At 42.5% G+C, this 20,003-nt stretch overlaps 1 protein-coding gene across 1 annotated transcript in view; it reads right to left on the reverse strand.

Annotated features, from left to right (window-relative positions):
- Nucleotides 1-2,986: 2,986 nt before the first annotated feature.
- Nucleotides 2,987-20,003, reverse strand: part of LOC117824599 (pleckstrin homology domain-containing family G member 3-like) — a 39,153-nt gene continuing 22,136 nt past the window's right edge. The window contains exons 4-18 of the mRNA XM_034700136.1: nucleotides 19,207-19,307; nucleotides 17,977-18,046; nucleotides 17,386-17,432; nucleotides 16,713-16,863; nucleotides 16,121-16,252; nucleotides 15,829-16,011; nucleotides 14,863-14,955; nucleotides 14,669-14,755; nucleotides 14,539-14,572; nucleotides 14,221-14,322; nucleotides 14,065-14,097; nucleotides 13,733-13,752; nucleotides 10,004-10,111; nucleotides 8,201-9,683; nucleotides 2,987-7,538 (exon numbers count right to left, since the gene is read on the reverse strand). Of these exons, the coding sequence (XP_034556027.1) occupies nucleotides 6,613-7,538; nucleotides 8,201-9,683; nucleotides 10,004-10,111; nucleotides 13,733-13,752; nucleotides 14,065-14,097; nucleotides 14,221-14,322; nucleotides 14,539-14,572; nucleotides 14,669-14,755; nucleotides 14,863-14,955; nucleotides 15,829-16,011; nucleotides 16,121-16,252; nucleotides 16,713-16,863; nucleotides 17,386-17,432; nucleotides 17,977-18,046; nucleotides 19,207-19,307 (3,570 nt within the window). The 3' untranslated portion in view covers nucleotides 2,987-6,612. The remainder of the gene's footprint in view (nucleotides 7,539-8,200; nucleotides 9,684-10,003; nucleotides 10,112-13,732; nucleotides 13,753-14,064; nucleotides 14,098-14,220; nucleotides 14,323-14,538; nucleotides 14,573-14,668; nucleotides 14,756-14,862; nucleotides 14,956-15,828; nucleotides 16,012-16,120; nucleotides 16,253-16,712; nucleotides 16,864-17,385; nucleotides 17,433-17,976; nucleotides 18,047-19,206; nucleotides 19,308-20,003) is intronic.

Consider the following 20,003-nt stretch of genomic DNA (forward strand, 5'->3'; position numbering starts at 1 on the left):
GAGTCTTACCCTGTCTTGGTGTTGGGTCTCTGTTCATAATTTGACATAGAGTGGTCTAGACCTGCTCTGCTCTGTGATTTGGCGCTATGCAAATAAAGATTGATTGATTGATCAGGTCTTTTCTGGGGTCATAGATTTGCTCTGATCCTAACTATTCAGGGAGACATGGGCTGGGTCCCAGAGTCTGTGCCATAAACATGTGAAATGATCCAATGTGGAACGGCTCATCAAAATGGCAGACGACAGAATAAACAAGGAGGTATTTATTTGGAGCAAAATACATAACTCTCCATGGACAAAAGAGCTTTACTCGATTTTTGAGGAGGTGGACATGCAGGAATACTCTGTGCTGGTATGTTAACTCTGTGATAGATAGGCTCTTGCTGAAGTTTAAAGAAAAATTATTTGAAAACATTGTGTCCAAACCAAAACTAAAGATGTGCGGATCAAACAGAATTTCATCTCTTGAGTTATCTGTAACATCTTGTTTATCTAGAAGCCAAAGATCCCCGGTCACATAGTAAAGATTTGGAGTTCTTCCTCACGCTATCGAGGTCAGTTGTTTTAAAAACATCCCAGAAGAAAACAGACTTTGTGAGTTGTGTGATTAGGTTGAATTGAAATCCTATTTTCTTTTGTACTCTACAAACTATGACAACCTCTGAGAGTTATTGTGTCATGAAATCGTAAAAAGCCTGTGGTGGATGGATGAGCGAAATTAGGAATGTTTTTTTTCTGTGGCTTGTTTAAGCTCGCTCATTTTGTCCCAAAAGCTGAAAAAGAAGACATGATAGTCTTGATAAGTCGTGTGTATGATGTCTTACTTTTCTTCTTCTGTTTCATGACAATGAATGAACGTGCTGTGCGCCCTGACCCTGGAGTGCGTGAATTTATGGTGTCTTGTGGGCCAATGTGGGCTAGGCATAGAATATATGTATGACACAAAAAAAAACTTCTGAAAATGAGCCACAGAATGAAGTCAAAATGTAAAAAGTGAAATAATCTGAGCAGGAGTCTACATCTCAGGTAGCACCGTGTCCGTTTCTCTGCTCACTCAGTGTGATTGACTAAATGAGTTTCAGCTTCAGTCACACTCAGGTTTCTACTTGTTCCTGTGTTCATTCCACCGATGCAGTCACCAAAATAACACATCAGATTTCCAACACCATCTCTACTGTTCTCAAATCAGTTTGACAGCCGCTCACACAAACATGATTTAAAAGTGTGTATAACATTACCTTCAGATGGTGAAAATAATCTGCATGAAGTCGATGAGTGATGGTGAAATTAATCAGCAGCTTCTTACAAGAATCCAACCAGAGAGAGAACAAACATGTAACTAACAGCAGGAGGTTTCCAGACGTCAGATTATCTTCTCTGTTCACCTTCACACTAAAGTGTTCTTTAAGGAAACGTTATCACACAGCAGATCTGACCTTTGGAATAAATCATTCTAACAACTGCAGTCAAACATTAATAGACAGAACAAAACCTTATCAGATGGATTATAAAGGTCTCATGATACAGTTTTATACTCACTGACTGTAATTTAATACAAGGAGTGTTATGAAGCTTATAGAGCAATCACCACATTAGAAATGCTGACTTCAACTGACCTCCTGCTAATCTAGAAAACAGACAGGAATGAAGCTTAGGCCATAACCCAACCACTTTGCTAACAGCTAAACCCCCCACCTGTCAGTCAAGGAGGCCACACCCCTATTCATATATAACTCAATATACAACCTCAATTCAAAAAGGACGTGGAATGCTACATAAAATGTTGATATATGTGTTTCTAAAAAGTTTGACATTATGATTTATCAAATCCCATCAGACGTTCTCCTCAGACTCTTTCCAAACAAAGACCCAACATCAAGACCGGATCAGATCCAGTCCCATCTTCCAGACAGGACTCAGTCTGATCTCATCTTAATCCACCATGAGCAGAGCACTTTGCAGCATTTAGCAAGTTACAGTGGCAAGGACAAACTTCCTTTAACAGGCAGAAACCTCCAGCAGGACCAGACTCATGTTAGACACACATCTGCTGAGACCGTGTTGGAGAGAGGGATAGAGGGAGATGAAGAGAGAGAGAGATGATAGTGGGGAGACGGATAGTAGTAGTTGTAGCAGCTGGAGTCTGGCACGTCCACAGCAGCAGAGATTCAGAGGAACCTACAAGACAAGGGAGCTCAGGGACTCCAGAAAGGTCTATGAAAAGAGAGAAGAGAGGGAGACCAGAAGAAAGAAAAAGAGGAGAATAAATGGTGAAGGAATGACAGAAGGAAAGGACGGGGTGAGAAAAGGAGACATAAAGGATGAAGAAAGAAAGAAAGAAAGAAGGAAAGAAGGAAGACAGAAGAAGAGAGAGATGTGATGAAAGAAAGAATGACAGGAGCAAAGAAGGAATGACAGGAAAAAGGAATGAAAGAGAGAAAGAAGGAAGGAAGGAAAGAATGAAGAACAGAAAAGAAAGGAGAAATGAAGGAAAGAAGAAAAAAGAAAGAAAACAAAGAAAGAAAAGGAATGAAAGAAGGACAGCAGGAAAGAAGGAATGAAAGGAAAAAGGAAAGAAAGAAAGACCCCAAAAAGGAATCTACAGCAGAGACCCAGAGGAACCTACAAGACAAGGGAGCTCAGGGACTCCAGAAAGGTCTATGGTTAGTAACTTTAATGGGACAGGAAGAGTTAAAGTGAGAGATAGGCAGAGAGAGGAGAGAGAGGGAAAGACAGGGTCCCAGTGTGTCAGTCTAAGCCTATAGCAGCAGAACTAAGACCTGGTCCAAGCCTGATCCAGATCTAACTATAAGCTTTATCAAAAAGGAAAGTTTGAAGCCTACTCTTAAAAGTAGAGAGGGTGTCTGCCTCACGGACCCTGACTGGTAGATGATTCCAAAGGAGAGGGGCCTGATAACTGAAGGCTCTACCTCCCATACTACTTTTAGAGACTTTAGGTATGACGAGCACACAATCACACACACAGTTTGTCTTGTACACCTGGTGGTTTTAATGGAAACAGAACAGTCACCATCTGACTTCATAGAAACATGTTTGTACAACCACACATCAAACCACAGTGACACACAGCGAGAGTGTTTCTGCTCTCATCAGGTCACATCAACAGCAGGTACAGGATGCTAACAGTGGATGACTGAATGAGGACACGATGAGCATGGTGGACTAGTGGTTAAACAAGAGTCACAGGTTCAATTCCCAAAATCTGCCGGCGTGCCACTGGTCAAATAAAACACACTCTACATTCTGTGTATGGAGAGCAAGATCAGACTATTATGGAATAAATAAATGAACAATGGGAATCTAATGTGTACATCAACTTTACATAAATATGACCAACTTAAAGGCACAAAATAAAGACATACAATCATTTATAATAAACGTTTCTATATGTATAACAAGAATAGTACACTGAAGGTTAAATGTTTGTTTTTGCTCAATTTAAAGGAAAAATATTAAACCGTCCGTGCTCTTATTGTTTAAGATTAATCCATGTTTTTATGTTGTTTAATTACATAATTATGTTTTAGTAGAGCTGATTGGGTCATCTATTGATGCTTCAGTTTAAAGTCATGTCTTGGTGACATTATGCTGCTGATTATAAGCTGTGAAACTACTGAAAATAAAACAGTGAATATATATTTAAACTAGAGCTGACACCATCAAACGTGCAGTCATTTCAAAAGAGACCATCTTATTGTTACAGATCATTTATAGAATATCTATCAGTACATGTTTATTATTTACAGATTAGTATGCAGTATTTATTTATGAATGTGCTAAATGAACGTGAGGTCTGATTCAAGTCCTGTTTTCATCCCAGATAAACATGAGTATATAATTTAGTACTGACCTGAAACAAACACTAAAATATTAAATATCTCATAATTGCTCTACATTTTAAACACGTTTTGGATATTTCAAACAGCTGAATGTTACCTGCTCTCAGTGGTTTTGGTACGATAGCTAGCATTATTCTGTGGTCAGGCTCAGGATAAAGTTTAAAGGCTCCAGAGTAGGGATGTACACAATTCATCGATTATGGATTAAACTCAAAACACGCAATTTTCTGTCAAGTGGAACAAACATCAAGTGGTCTCATATTTGGTTCAGCTATCAGGGAGGTTTGATCAGTGAATCAGCTGTTAAAGGTGTTTCCCACAGTGGAGACGCTCAGCTGGCGGCTGCGGCTGAGTGACAGGTCTCCATGAGCGCTTTTTTTTTAAAGAGGATCAATCAAGCGGCAACCTCCGGTTTCAAACGATGAAGCCCATGCGAAAGTGTTATAAACTGCAGTTCATCGAGAATCCACTTGAGGCTGGCTGCAGAAACACCGGAAACCACATACACATGAATGGAAAAAGGCGATCTTTGCAGCATTAATAAACATGTTTACAGCCTGGTTTAAAAAACGGCTTGGCTCTACGTAGCTAATCTCTAGCGGCACACACTGTATGGGGGTGAATTTTTTTCTAACATGACGGTTCAGAAGGTATTAAGATTACGAGTTTTTGCCCAAATAAGGAACACATAGCTGTTGGCTAAGAGGCTCAAACTCCGCCCCTTTACGTCACACTGTGCCTGGTTGAGTTCCGCATTTCCAATATGGCTGCCGCCGTCAATTGGCTTCAAAACAGCGCTCACGGATACTACGTCCATATTTTATACAATACGCAACTGCTGCCAACGACACAGACACGAAGGTTGACAACTATAAACAGGACATTTCCCACCTTCAGATACAAATCCAACAGACTGGTGGGAATTGCTCGTACGCTATGTTTGCAGAGCAGCAACATCAGAGCCGTCTGGGCTTTTCTGCTGCTGGACTGATTCTGACCCGGTTGAGCTCCCAGCTGACACCTGACCGAATACACACGTTTATTTGTCTCAATAAGAACGAGTAGACAGAAAACTGGACTGGTACGTTCCTGTTAGTATTATGAGCCTTCACATTATAAGACCATGTCCGTTGAGAATATTTTTACGAGCCTGATGGTTGATATCAGTGTTAAACATGTATTCAATACCGTCAGATATATTCATGTTTTTGCTGTAGAAAATATAATTTAGGGGGAAAAACTATATTTGGCTTTGTTTTTCACATAAGAATATAATTTTTTTTATTGATTAATCGATAATTGATCGTTAACATTTCCAAAAATCGATCATGGAAAATACTTAAAATGTACATCCCTACTACAGAGGTGTCTTAAAGTGAATTTTGGAGATGCTACGCTAGCAGTTCCTCCCGCCTTCAGTTTTTGAGCGAGGGCGGTCAGATCTTTGGCCTTTGTGCTAAGCTAGGCTAACATATCCTGGTTTCTGTCCTGTCCGATGAAAATAATCTACCTGAAATATTGAACAGTGGAGAGGACGAAGAAGTAGAGGATTATTTTAACAGTTGACCGTTCTTCTGAGAGGAAGCAGCAGCTGATAATCTGACAGAATAAAGGGAAGTCTTAAGGCTGATTTATACTTCTGCGTCGCCCCTACGCAGCAGGGGCTGACGCGGACATGAGCCCACATACTTGTGCGTCGATGTGTCCGTGTCGCGCAGCAATTCTCCTCCGAAACGCTTGAGGGCAGTGCGGTCTCTCTGATAGCCGGTCGCCTGCTTCCGGTCCCGCTACGATCTCTGTTTACTTTTCCACAGAGTTTCAGAGCGTGTTCTGTTAATCTACAGCTGATACATGTTGCTGTTTATCATACAGACATGATTACATGAAGAATAGAGAGGAGGAGATGAAATACACGGCCGATATGTGGCCGATGTCCGGGATCCCGGAAGTGCTGTGAATGCGGGAAAGACCAAGCCGTCGAGCGGACCAATCACAGAGCTTGCGGTCCGCGTCGGCTCTACGCGTAGTTACATTTTGGAGGAGGTGCACGTCAGCTACGTGCGTAGGCCTCTGCGTAGGTACGGGAGCTACGCGGACCTACGGCGTAGGCTACGCCATCGATTCGACGCAGAAGTATAAATCAGCCTTATGTTCAGTCACATTTAGTGGTTAGTCCTCGTAGCAGTAATCCACATGGGTTAGATTTAATCTGAATCTTTGCTGTGGCTCTGACATGACGCTTTAAGAGCTGCAGAGAGAACACGTCGGTAAAACCTGAATGACGTTAGTGTCTTGACAATTCTTTAAAAACTTTTCACTGCAGAGGAAAAACTCCAAACACATCCTCACATCCTGTACAAAAAGGTGCTTTACACAGAGTTCAGACAAATATAATGTGAGGACATAACAAAGACAGACATTTAAATATGTAAATACAAAACGCCGGAGAGGACGCTGGGAAAGATTTTCATACTGTTGTTTTTAGATGGTTTTATAAAAAGCTGTTGTATGAAATATAAACCGTCTTCTTCACACTCCTTTTTTTTTTTAAGAGCCAAATAATTTATGAGTTTTAAGACAAGTTGAGAGTTTTCCGTTCTTTTTAAAATTAAATTATAATCTTTCTATGATCAGGAGAGATAAATCCGTCAGTGTTTTATTCCTCTGGCTGCTCTCAGCGTGACTCCACACTGAGTTTCTGAGTTACAGTGTCTCTGAGTTTTATTTTGAAGTTCTTTGGTTGCGTTTTTATTCAGCTCAGATTCAGGAACTTTTCCCTCAGATTCTTCACCATGCTCTGCTGACCCGCCTCCGTCTTCAGCCCGCAGCCTGATCTTGTTTTCGGGGACTCTTCGTCCTGATCGTTGGAGGATGCTGCGGCGGTGTCCGGCTCTTGAGGCTTCGAAGGATCAGATTTGGCTCTCACTTCCTCCCTCTGTTTGTATTCGTCAGACTCCTGATAGGCCCGGCAGCGGTCGATAACGGCCATGATGGAGAGTTTCTCCCTGCTGGTTGGTGAACGGATCTGGATGTAGCTGTCATCTTCTTTGGATTCATTGTCTGTCTCAGCAGGTTCTGACCCGGGCTGCGACTCAGGCTCTGGAAGCTTCTCCATCACGATGATCTTCTGTTCAGGGTCGCTCGGTAGCATCGCCTCAGCTGCGACGTAGAAACCGTCGATAGAGACCTGGTCCTGTAGCTTCAGCAGCTCCATCATTTGTTCTCCGCACAGCCGAGGGTCCAGAGAGTTGGCTCTGAGAAGCCGCTTGGTGCGTTCCTCTCTGCCAACCTCCCCCTGAGGATTTTGGGAAGGAAGCCCACTTGGAGCATCATCTGTGCGAGGCAGGCTGGAGAAGTAGCTGGAGTGTCTTCTCAGAACACCTTCAGAGATCTGCTCCGGGATGGAGCGACTCCGGCCGACGGCACTCTTCTGGGCGCGACTGTGAATGGCGTACTTGGAGCGGAGTTCGCTGACGTCGGGCCAGTTGAAGCCCTCGATGGGAGGTGTTGGACTGAGGGGGCTGTGGGACTGAGCCCGGCCCGGGGAAACCCCTCTGGAGCTGCCCACTGAACTAGAGGTGAGGCCATGGGCAGGAGGGGGGACCTGGTCCACAGGACTCAGTGGTAGAGAGGCTGACTGGTTTTGAGAAACCAGGGGCAGAGTCAGGTGTGATTTACCTGAAAAACACAAAACAAGAATAAATCCACGGAGCAGGTTCATTTCTTAAAGGGATATTTCAGTTTTTTTGAATTGGGGTCGTATGAGTTACAGTACATTAGTGCTCCTGTTAGCCACAATGAGTGCCGGTGAGCTCTTATCCTTTAATGAGAACATTCCCAGAGGACCGGCAGGTAAGCTGGGATATTTTCTCTGCAGACGGGGTCGCCTATTTCACGTAATTTTGCCCAAGTTAAGAAAATATGTTCCAGGCACTCATCACGGTGCAAATGCATGAACCAGTAAAAAAAATTGGAGCTCTTCAGTTTGCCGTCAGTCTTTGTTTTGGGACTATTTTCAGACGCACCTCACAGACCGGTGTTCTTCCGCTGCATGAGCACGGATACACGCCGATCGTCCGCAGAGAATTGTAGCCTAGCTTACCTGCCGGTCCTCTGGGGACTTTCTCATTAAAGGGGAAGAGCTCACCGGCACTCATTGTGGCTAACAGGAGCAATAGTGTACTGTAACTCACACGACCCCACTTAAAAAAAACCTGAAATATCCCTATATATATGAACAAACAACCACAAGGAGACCAACGGTGGGATAAACCGGTCTGGAGTCATGTGTAGGAGCGTAACTGTGGATGTTTGATGGAATAATGAAAGCAAAGACAAACCTGCGCTCTCCTTCTCCTCCACCACACAGGGTAAGCTCTTCTTGCTGATCTGGAGGCACTGTCGGACCGCCGGATTGGGGGTCTTGATTCGCTGGCTGTACTGTCGAGCTAGGTGGAGGACTTTGCTCTTAGTTTTGTCTGCATCGTCCAGCTGGTTTGAATCCTTGCTGCGTCTTTCCCCCTCTAGCTCCGCCCTTAGCTGGGCGACCCGAGGGACCTGAGCCCTGAGGACGATCTCTTCCCTGAAGGTCCTCAGAGTGTCTCTGAGATGTCCCGTCTGAGTCACACCAGAGGCTTTGTGCTTGAGGGAGAGAGGACTCGTGGATTCCTCTGTGATGGTGCTAAGGTCAGATGGCACACTGTCTCGGTCGCTGAGTTTGTTTGGGGTCTTTGTGGTCTCAGAAAGGTCACCAGGCACTCTGGAGTTTCTTAAAGCTTTACGAGATCGACCGTGTCCCCCGTGCTGACTTTGGGATCTGTCAATCTCTTGCTCCATCGTTTGCCAGATCTTGATCATTTCAGATGAAGGTCTGAACTCCTCTTCCTCAAGAGGACTGTCCTGCACAGTTTGAGATCTGGACCTGTGCCTTCCTCCTGAGACTTCTGGATCTTTGTTTGCCAGGTCAGCCTTAGAATGATCCAAAGAGTCATGTGCGACCATGTGAGCGGGGGTCTCTATGGGTAAAGCTGGATTTGAGTCTGCTGTGGGGTCTGTTTGGACAGGATCATCCTTTTGGGGGCAGTTGAACCGGCTGACAGAGCTCCTCACCAGCCCAGTTGGGATGTAGGTCAGACTCTCCCTGCGCTGGAGGCAGAAGGTGGCATCCCTGCTCTCGGCGTTCTCGTAGTAGTTCTTGATTTTCCCGATGAGGATCTGGTCCTGTTTGGACAGGGTCGAGTCCCGTCTCCGCCGGATGCCTCTGTCAGTGTCAAAGAGGCTATCGTCCCGAGGAGACAGGAGGGTCAGATCTGTGGTGCCGAAGGTCTCTGGAGGATCAGAACAGGCACTGCTGAGCCTCAAAGCTCGGTCTGAGGGTTCAGGGTTGAGACTGACGCTGCTGCTGGTCCGGCTGAGGACGCGAGGTGAGGCACAGCCGAGGGAGCGAGTGTCGTCCTGGACCAGGCTGCCTCGTTTTATACTGTTAGTGAAGTGTTGAGCGATGGCGCTGGCTTTGTCCAGGACAGAGGAAGGAAGGATGCTCCTGGCTCCGGTCTCTTTCTCTGCTGCCCCCTTCACGTCCTCCTCGTCCTCGGAGGACTCCGCACTGCTCAGGGTTTTAGAGTCTGAGTCGGGCGTGGCGGAGGACCGCTCCTCTATGTGCTCTGGATCTCTCTCAGGGTTCAGCTCTGACCTTTGAGGGGACACTGAGGTCCGGGCAGGCGTAGTTGATGAACCGTCGGAAACAGAGGAGAATTCTGGTTCTAGGTTTTCTGTCAGTTTGGACTCTGAAGTCTTCTTCTGTGGTGTTTTATACGTGGAGGTCTAGAAAATATGAAGTCAAACAAAAGACAAATCATCAGAGCTGAAGTTCAAACTGACTTTAAATGAAGTTTAACTCCTGAATGAGTTAAACTTCAACTAGAGAAATGAAAACTGCTTTCAGGTTTCAGGGAGAAGACAAACTGAGATGTAAATAAGAAAACCTCTAAATCAACTCATGTCATGATGGGGGCAGATATTAGTGAACAAGTGACAACTTGTGAAAGACGAGTGTTTTCTAAATCACTCATTTTCATTTCAGGGAAATTTTTAACATGTTCATGACCTGTTGAAGAGTTCAACAAGTTTCTTTCATTACCCACCTGCTCAAATGTTGCTTTAGCTCCTCCCCCCTCCCCATCTTCAGACAATCTGACATTTTCTTTGTTGCAGCCATCAGCAGAGACTCCGCCTCCCCCGAGCTCCTGCAGCTGAAACAGAACACCGGGAAAAACTCTTTAAAAATCAGCACAGCACACAGAAGGCCCACGACACATCATCAGATCTCTGCTTCAAACTCAAAGACTGTTCGCTCCATCTGAGAGGGTCAGCTCATCCAAATCACATTACATAAAAGACGTTTTTTAAAATGACACTTTGGATGTTTTGAGCTTCACAAACATCATTCTGATTGAAGAGGACCAATCTTTAAAATCTACAGACTTCTTTATTGTTTAATGTTGTTGCAGAGGGTTCTCTCTCTGACGGACTGACCCTTCATTTCAGACAGAACAAACAGCAACAACCATCAGCCATGAGATCAATCCTGTGCAGCAGCTTCACACAGCGCACACAGTGACCACTCGGACATGCAAATAAAAGAAAATCAGCAACCAAATACCAAGAGGCAGAAAACTACCACACCCCAATGTGAAGACTGTCACAGTCTGAGATCAAACAACACTCTGCAGAAGCTCCTGAAGCTGCACCAAAGAAAAACATTCATAAAACAAAAAAAATAAAAAAAGGACTCAAAAAACATGAAAAAGTGGAAATTTTGCTACTGAAACGAAAAAAACATGAAAAGTGAAAATTTTGCCTCTGAAGTGAAAAAACATGAAAAAGTGAAAATTTTGCCTCTGAAGCGAAAAACATGAAAAAGTGAAAATTTTGCCTCTGAAGTGAAAAAACATGAAAAAGTGAAAATTTTGCCTCCGAAGTTAAAAAACATGAAAAAGTGAAAATTTTGCCTCTGAATCGAAGAAACATAAAAAAGTGAAAATTTCGCCTCTGAAGTGAAAAATCATGAAAAAGTGAAAATTTTGCCTCTGAATCGAAGAAACATAAAAAAGTGAAAATTTCGCCACTGGAGTGAAAAAACATGAAAAAGTGAAAATTTTGCCTCTGAAGCGAGAAACATGAAAAAGTGAAAATGTTGCTACTGAAACGAATAAAACATGAAAAGTGAAAATTTTGCTTCTGAAGTGAAAAAACATGAAAAAGTGAAAATTTTGCCTCTGAATCGGAGAAACATAAAAAAGTGAAAATTTCGCCTCTGAAGTGAAAAAACATGAAAAAGTGAAAATTTTGCCTCTGAATCAAAGAAACCTAAAAAAGTGAAAATTTCGCCACTGGAGTGAAAAAACATGAAAAAGTGAAAATTTTGCCTCTGAAGCGAAAAAAACATGAAAAGTGAAAATTTTGCTTCTGAAGTGAAAAAACATGAAAAAGTGAAAATTTTGCCTCTGAAGTGAAAAAACATGAAAAAGTGAAAATTTTGCTTCTGAAACGAAAAAAACATGAAAAGTGAAAATTTTGCTTCTGAAACGAAAAAAACATGAAAAGTGAAAATTTTGCTTCTGAAGTGAAAAAACATGAAAAAGTGAAAATTTTGCCTCTGAATCGAAGAAACATAAAAAAGTGAAAATTTCGCCTCTGAAGTGAAAAAACATGAAAAAGTGAAAATTTTGCCTTTGAATTGAAGAAACATAAAAAAGTGAAAATTTCGCCACTGGAGTGAAAAAACATGAGAAAGTGAAAATTTTGCCTCTGAAGCGAAAAACATGAAAAAGTGAAAATTTTGCTTCTGAAACGGAAAAAACATGAAAAAGTGAAAATTTTGCCTCTGAAACGAAAAAAACATAAAAAAGAGAAAATTTTGTCTCTGAAGTGAAAAAAATGAAAAAATGAAAATTTTGCCTCAGAAGCAAAAAAAACATGAAAAAGTGAAAATTTTGCCTTTGAAGTGAAAAAACATGAAAAAATGAAAAAATTGCCTCTGAAGTGAAAAAACATGAAAAAGTGAAAAAAATTGCCTCTGAAGTGAAAAAACATGAAAAAGTGAAAATTTTGCCTCAGAAGCAAAAAAAACATGAAAAAGTGAAAATTTTGCCTTTGAGACGGAAATACCTGAAAAGTGAAAATTTTGCCTTTGAGACGGAAATACCTGAAAAGTGAAAATTTTGCCTTCAAAGTGAAAAATCATGAAAAAGTGAAAAATTTCCCTCTGGAGTGAAAAAACATGAAAAAGTGAAAATTTTGCCTCTGAAGTGAAAAAACATGAAAAAGTGAAAATTTTGCCTCAGAAGCAAAAAAAAACATGAAAAAGTGGAAATTTTGCCTCTGAACCGGAAAAACATGAAAAGTGAAAAATTTGCATCCAATGTGAATAAAAAAACAAAAAAGTGAACATTTTGCCTCGATAGTGAAACATTCATAAAACAAGGCAAAAAAAAGGACGTATGTTCTGTTTCTGAAGGTTGTTCGAGCTTCTTCTCAGGAACAAACTATTAATAATGAACCTCAGAGCAGCCAAGAATCAAATCAAATCCACATTTAAACTGCTCTTGTACTTGTGCAGGAAGCACAGGGAGAACAAACCTTCCTGATGTCAGATTATCAGATTAAAAATCAAACTCCCTCCAGAGCTTTCACCAGTCAGGAACACATAAACAAAATCAGGTTTGACTCTCTTCTGTTTCTATGAGAGCGGGTGAATTGTAGCTCTGTGTGGTTCTCTTTCTCTTCAGCTCGTTTGTAATGATTGAATCTTAAATGTCCTGTAAAGTATGATCGATGTGGCTCTGCAGAAACATCTGAAAACAAAGAGCCGGTCTAACACTCTTCAGTTTCTCCCAGCTCTGATCATGAGGAAGTAAAGTTACCTTGAGGTTGATGTATAAAAAGCACCATCAACAGACCCCTCCCCCCCCCATGCAGCTGAGCGTTAGTTCACACATGCAGCTCATGCAGCAGCGGCCTGAGAGCAGTCAGTTATCACTGAGCGATGAAGAGGATGAAGAGGCCTGTAAGTTATGGATGTTATGGAGCTGGAGTGGGTCAGGTGGCGGCCATGTTGGGTGGAACATGAAGGAAGAAGCCCAGACTGGCAGCAGAAACCCTCACCGTCACCATGGTAACCTGGGCCGTGAGCGGCCAGCAGGACAGCGCCGCCAGCAAGGAGCTGGCGAAGTCGTCTACCTGGTCGTCCTCCAACAGGTCGTCCAGCTCGCTGTCCTCTGTCTGATGAGACCGCTGAGGAGACAACCGCCCCCCCTCTTCCTCCTCCTCCTCCTCTTCGCTGCAGATCAGCTGCTCCACCGAGTCGTTCCTGCAGCTGAGCTCCTGCTCCTCCTCCTCCTCCTCCACCTCCTCCTCCAGGACCAGGTCGGGGGGCTGCAGGGAGCAACCCTCCTCCTGTGACCCCTCCTCGCTGTCTGAGTGCTGCAGGACGTCAAACACTCCTCATGTTTCCTGTTTCTCTTCATCTTATCCGTTCTGTTACATACCACTGACTCAAGTGAGGGACCCTCAGGGGCCCCAAACCCAGTGGTGATGTCATCACTCACGAAAACATGAATCAGCATGCAACATTAATGTGAAATATCAACCACAGCTCCACCTCGGGTCCTCGTGTCTTACAGAGGATCTCTGAGGGACACAAAGGGGGACCGAGGGGATTCTGCAGATCCATGAAACATGCTAACATGCTAACGTGCATATCAGTTATTACTTTGATGCTGAGAGAGACTTATTAAGAGGTGATCCACGATGAGCAGGAGGGGCAGGAAGAAGGGAAGGTATCTGGGTGGAGTTAACCAGCTTGTTCTTACCTTGATGGCTGCTGTGAGATCTACGGAGGAAGAAGAAGAAGAAGAAGAAACAGACGGTGATTAGTTCAACAGTCAGTCAGTTTTTGAGGACAACACAAAAAACAAACTCATCATTCAATCTGAACGCATCACGGTGTGTTCAAGGACACTTTTAAATGAAGGCCAAAATAAAAGTTAAAAATAAATAAAGTTATTAACCATCAGATAAGCTCTGCTGAGCTGACAGTCCTCTCAACATGTTGGACTTCTAAAGAAACTGAAGACTTGAGGAGCTAAGTGTGACGGACAGTGAACGCAACACGAGGCATGAACTCAACAAGGTGTGTATTTACCTTTGCTGCTCTTCACCGTCTGTTTGTCGGGCTCTGATGGAGAGAGAAACGATCAGCTGATTAAAAGAACAGAACAACACACTGATACAAATGGACATATATATTGTGTGTGTGTGTGTGTGTGTGTGTGTGTGTGTGTGTGTGTGTGTGTGTTACCAGACTGTCGTCGTCCCTGACGTCCGTCTGGGTGAAACTCATCAGACTGAAAAGATGAAGCTTTCTTCAGCCGCTCAGGACTGTAACGATACCGTGGAGGGTCTGCAGGAAAACAACAAAAACAAATACATGTCAAATTCAAGATAAACAATGACGGCAACATCACAAATAACAACAAGATGTAACAAAACAAACAAAAATCACATCATTGACATAAAGTGACCGTTAGCATTAGCATTAAGCTTGAGTTAACGTGTGAAGCTCTGACTCTTTATGTGCTCTGTTTGATCTTTGACTGTTTCAGAAATATTTACTCACATGTTGGATTCATTTCCAAGATGGCGTCTTTGGCCTGAAACAACAAACAAACAAACACAACAATAAGTACCCGAACACTGGAGAAGGTACCGATATCATGGTGTGTTGTGTGTGAGGTGCAGCGTGTGACCTTCTGAGGGATGATGGCGTGGTGGTTTTCCAGAATGGTGCGTTTAATGTGATGAGCCCACAGCTTCTTCTCCTCCACCGTCCTCGCCTGAGACAAAGAAACATTCACACAACAGAAGGTTTTATTCATGTGTATTTTACAATACAAACACAGTGGATGTGTTCAGGTGTGTGTGGCGTTTGAGGAGGGCTCACCTGTACGGTGTGAGGCTGTTTGGGATGTTTGTAATGAGTCACACTGAAGCTCAGAGAGTCTTTGGCGCTTTCCATCAGCATCAGCGTGGAGCACTGACACACAAACAAAGACATGAATTAAATTGGTTCAGGTTTCGTTTGAACAACAGATGTTTTGGCTAACATCAGACTTCCACCAGATCCATGTCCGGTCCGGCTCCGTGCTCTCTCGTCAGTCAACACCCACCGGTTGTGTTTTCAGAACGCAGCACGGAGCAGGAGCACCGGACAGCTGGAGTCATGTGACCGAGGTTTTATCCCCCTCCTCTCCTCATCCATGTTGTCTTTCTGGTCCTCTGAAAACCTCTGACCTTTATTCTGAAAATTAACCGGATGTTTTCATTTTGTTTTGGTGAAACCTGACTTCCTGTCCCGCTCCACCTGCTCTGTTGAGATTGATGCGTTGTGCTCCGGCATCCGGGAACAATAGAAGTCTTGTGTATCTGATCTGGAGGGCTCCGACCTGCCGGATCAGAGACGCACCCGGAACGCAACGGAGCGGATCCAGTGGAAGTTAACACATTGACTAGAATAGAAACCGATCAGATCTGGTGCTGTGACGGATCGGGAAAGACCGGACATGGATCTGCTGGAATTTGGCCTCCACTGTGTCTTCAACAACACATTCACTCCATGGTGTCCCCCAGGGTCCCCTGAGGGTTTACATGCTCTCTCTTTGCAACATAATCAGCAAAAACAATGTGAACCAAGGAGACTGGAGGGAATAAATATCCAAACTGGCCTAGGAATGCTTTTGAATCCCCCAGGAGGAGCTAGAAAACATTGCTGGGTACACTTGCTTAGCCTGCTGCCAACACAAACCGACCCCCAAGAAGAAAATAGATGATATGTCTGAAGTCTGAGTTTCCCTCCTGTGATTTTCCCTGCAGTCTAAAACACAGAACAGTGTGTGTGTTAGTTTCTCACAGAGATGTGTGTCTTGTAGACGAAGTGCTCTCCACGTCGTTTGGTGATCAGCAGCATGCGGTCGAACAGGAACAGCGTCCTCTCGTTCTTGGCTCGGTGGACTTTGAAGGTTCCCTCCAGGACCAGTTCCCCGTATGTGGTGAGGTCAGGACCTTTCCAGTTCAGCAGCAGAGACTGGACCTCCTGCAGGAGAAACACGACACAAGCTCTCAGACAGGAGGAGGGTTAAATCGGACGGGGGGAGGACGGTCTCTGTGTTCCCTTTGTTTCACTGATTGGTCATGTGACCTACCTGCAGCCTGACGGCGTGCTCGTGCTTCCTCTTCATGTCGTTGATGTACCAGGCGACCCCCGTCATGGTGTAGATGGCCTCCTCCACCACCTCATAACCCTCCTCTAACGGGTCGAAGTGCTTCGCTATCTCCTGCAAGAAAACAACACCTTCATCAGCATCATCATCGTCCTGATCATCTCCAACATCATCATCACTATGGTCAGCATCAACACAGTCTCCATCTTTATTACTATGATCAATATAAACATACTCATCACCATCATCATCATCACTATGCTCTTTATAATCATCATCGCCATCCTTCCTTTTTGTCTTCACTCTCATCATCATTATCATCATCATCATCTTCATCTTCATCATCATCATCATCATCTTCATCTTCATCAGCTTTATCATAATGTAATCATCATCAATCTTTACAATCTTTAACACCATCATTATTACCAACATATCCTAATCACCATAACCACTTCATCACTTCATCATTATCTACATCTACAGAGACACCATCATCATGTTTATCATTGTATCTCTCTAACTGTTCTCAGGTGATGTCAGTGATGTCACTCAGGTGTAAGGGGGGTCGTACCTGGAGCAGCAGGTGGTATTTGAGGATCCTCTGAACAGGTTTGAGCAGGTAAGAACCCAGAGGCAGCGAGCGCTTCAGGGACGCCTGACGCTCCCGGAAGAACTTAGCCAGGGATTTGATCCTCATGCACTCCGTCAGCGCTGCCACCGAGCTGCAACAGGAAGTGAGGACAGGTGGACTCAGGTGAGTTCAGGTGTCAAGTGTAGAAGAAGAGGGACTGTGGTGTGAACACACTGGTGTGGTCAGGGGAACAAGTGGAGGAAACAAGGTGAGACATTTTGAGGTGTGAACAGTGGAAGAGTTCTAGGGAAGGGAGGACCACTTTAAAGAAAAATAGTTAAATGGATTTTACATTTCAGGTTTCACTGAAGGACGAAAAGTTTAAAGAATGTTAAAACATTGAAATGTGATCATCTCTAGTTTCATGAGAAACTGGGTCAGCTGACAGCTCGGGGGAATAAATAAACCTGAGGTGAGATCATCAGGTGAGCTGAATGTGAAACGCATAAGAGACAGGAGGATGGTTTTAACCTCCTTAGAAAAAAAATCTGTTTTCAAAGAGCTGTGTTTGTGTTCCTGAACGCATCACCAGACATCACAAACAGTGTGTGTGTGTGTGTGTGTGTGTGTGTGTGTGTGAAACTGTTGTATAGAGTATAATCTGAGTACTTACTTTGGGTAGTTGGTGCAGTACTGAGTGTAGATCTCGAAGTACTCGCTCTGAAAAGAGACAAAGTCCTTCAAAAACACGAATCACAATCAATAATTTCTATTTATAAAGCACCAAATCACAACAAACGTTACCCTCAGACTCTTTCCAGACAGAGCAGGTCTAGACCGGATCAGATCCAGTCCCATCTTCCAGACAGGACTCAGTCTGATCTCATCTTAATCCACCATGAGCAGAGCACTTTGCAGGATTTAGCAAGTTACAGTGGCAAGGACAAACTTCCTTTAACAGGCAGAAACCTCCAGCAGGACCAGACTCATGTTAGACACACATCTGCTGAGACCGTGTTCAGTGAACTGATCTGTCCTCTGAGGGAAATGTTGTCTCAGAAGATAAATTATTTTAAGATAAAGGTTTTCTTAAAGAAGAGGGTCAAGCTAACCAAGACCTCCTGTGGGTAAAACACTTCTTATAGAACCTCGTCTAACCCCACTTCAAAAATACAGAACTATCCCTTTAATCACTCTGAGAGTAACAGTTTGTTCTCCTGCTGTCAGACTTTCTGATTTTATTTAAAGAAATAAAAAATGTCACCTTCATGACGAAGCAGCGAGCCACGGCCACCGGGTCGTTGTCACACATGTCGAGAGCCTGAAGCAGCTCGCTGTCAACGAGAGACAATGACATCATGACGACAGAAACAACAACTTGTTTACTTCAACGGTCACAGTCAGAAAAACTACAGCGGCCATCTTTAAAACTTCATCCTCGTGTAACTGACTGAACGAATTTTATTCAGCAGTTTTTATTTATCTATTCATTTCATTTTCAGCACAGCTCCTCCCACAGGTGGACCTTTAGTTTACACTCAGGTTTAAATACAAAAATTAATGAATGGATGAATAAATAAAAAATGGATGAAAGGATAAATGGATGGATAATTAAATGAAAGAATAAACAAATGGATGAATGGATAAATTACTGGATGGATTAAAAACTAAATAAATGGATGAATAAATAAAATAAATGAATGAATGGATGGATGAATAAATAAATGAATGAATAAATTAATGGATGGATAAAAAAATAAATAAATGGATGAATGAAAAAAAAGAATGAATAAATAAAATAAATGGATGGATCAAAAAATGAATGGATGGATGAATGAATGAATGAATAAATAAATTAATCAATAGATAAATGGATGGATGAAAAAATAAATGAATACATAAACAGATGAATGAATAAATCAATGGATGAATGAATAAAAAATGGATGGATGAAAAATAAATAGATGGATGAATGAATGGATGAATGAAATTAATAAATGAATGGATGGATGGATAAATGAATGGATGAAAAATAAATAAATGGATGAATGAATAAAGAAAAATCTTTCTGCTGCTTCATGTTGGAGAATAAAATCAAAGCTCTTTAACTTGAATAAGTTTTCACCTTTAATGTCCTCTAACAGCAGCAACACCACCTCACCTGTCCACCAGGGGGAGCCATCACATCAGTTTGTCACGAGTTCAGGTTTAAATAAAGTTTATTATAATATGTAAATCTGCTGCCTTCACTCAACACACACTAAAACACTCTGTGTGTGTGTGTGTGTGTGTGTGTGTGTGTGTGTGTCTGAGGCATGCAGATGAGTAAATCAAACACACCCTCACAGCAGACTGCATGCTGCGATAAAAACCGAACTCACCCTCTGACATCACTCAGCGAGAGATTCACCTGAAGAGTCGTCATGACAACAATCAGACTGTTTTACAAACACACCTTCATCAGTAAAGACTAACTGTGATCACTTCCTGTCACCTGTTGAACTCGTAGATGTCCTCGATGTTTCCAAACAGAGCGCACACCTGCTCGGGACGGATGGACAGGTCGCACTGATCGATGATGTTAGCCAGGTAATCCTGCAGGGGGCAAGGGGACAAGGGGACAAGGGGACAAGGAGACAAGGAGACAAGGATGGAGGAGAGAGTGTGAATAGGATATATTTAATTTATATATAAAAAATAAAGCTCTAGAGTTTTAAACAACTGTTGTTGGTGTTGTGTGTCGGTTTGTCCAGCAGGGGGCAGACTGACATCACACTGTTATATATGAAGAGGTTATAAATGATTATTATTCATTAGACAACAAAGTTTGATTATTTACATCCTTAGAAAACCTTTACATTTCATTTAAATTAAATATAATTCGCTTTTTGTTCTGAATTTGAAAGTAAATAAATTAAGTCTAATTATATTGCTAATTAATTTTTATATACATACATGTATGTGTTCATACTCATATTAAAAAATATTTTTAGTGTCATATTTTTTTGCTCAGTTAAGTACATTTATTTTCTACTTTTGTTCCTTCTTAAACTTTAATTTAATTCAATGACTGCAGATATACTGTAATCACCTCCTTTTAATCTGCATGTTATTATATATTAATAATAATAATAATAATAATAATAATCCTTTATAGCACTTTTCAAAACAGGGTTACAAAAAAAAGATGATAAAAGAGAAATTTGAGGAAGACAAACAAAAAAAGAAAAAATCAATCAAAAAGTCTGAAATATTAAATATTAAAATAAAATTGTAAAATCCCACTAGTGA

This window comes from Notolabrus celidotus, chromosome 13 (assembly GCF_009762535.1).
Source record: "Notolabrus celidotus isolate fNotCel1 chromosome 13, fNotCel1.pri, whole genome shotgun sequence".
Classification (NCBI taxonomy): Eukaryota; Metazoa; Chordata; class Actinopteri; order Labriformes; family Labridae; genus Notolabrus; species Notolabrus celidotus.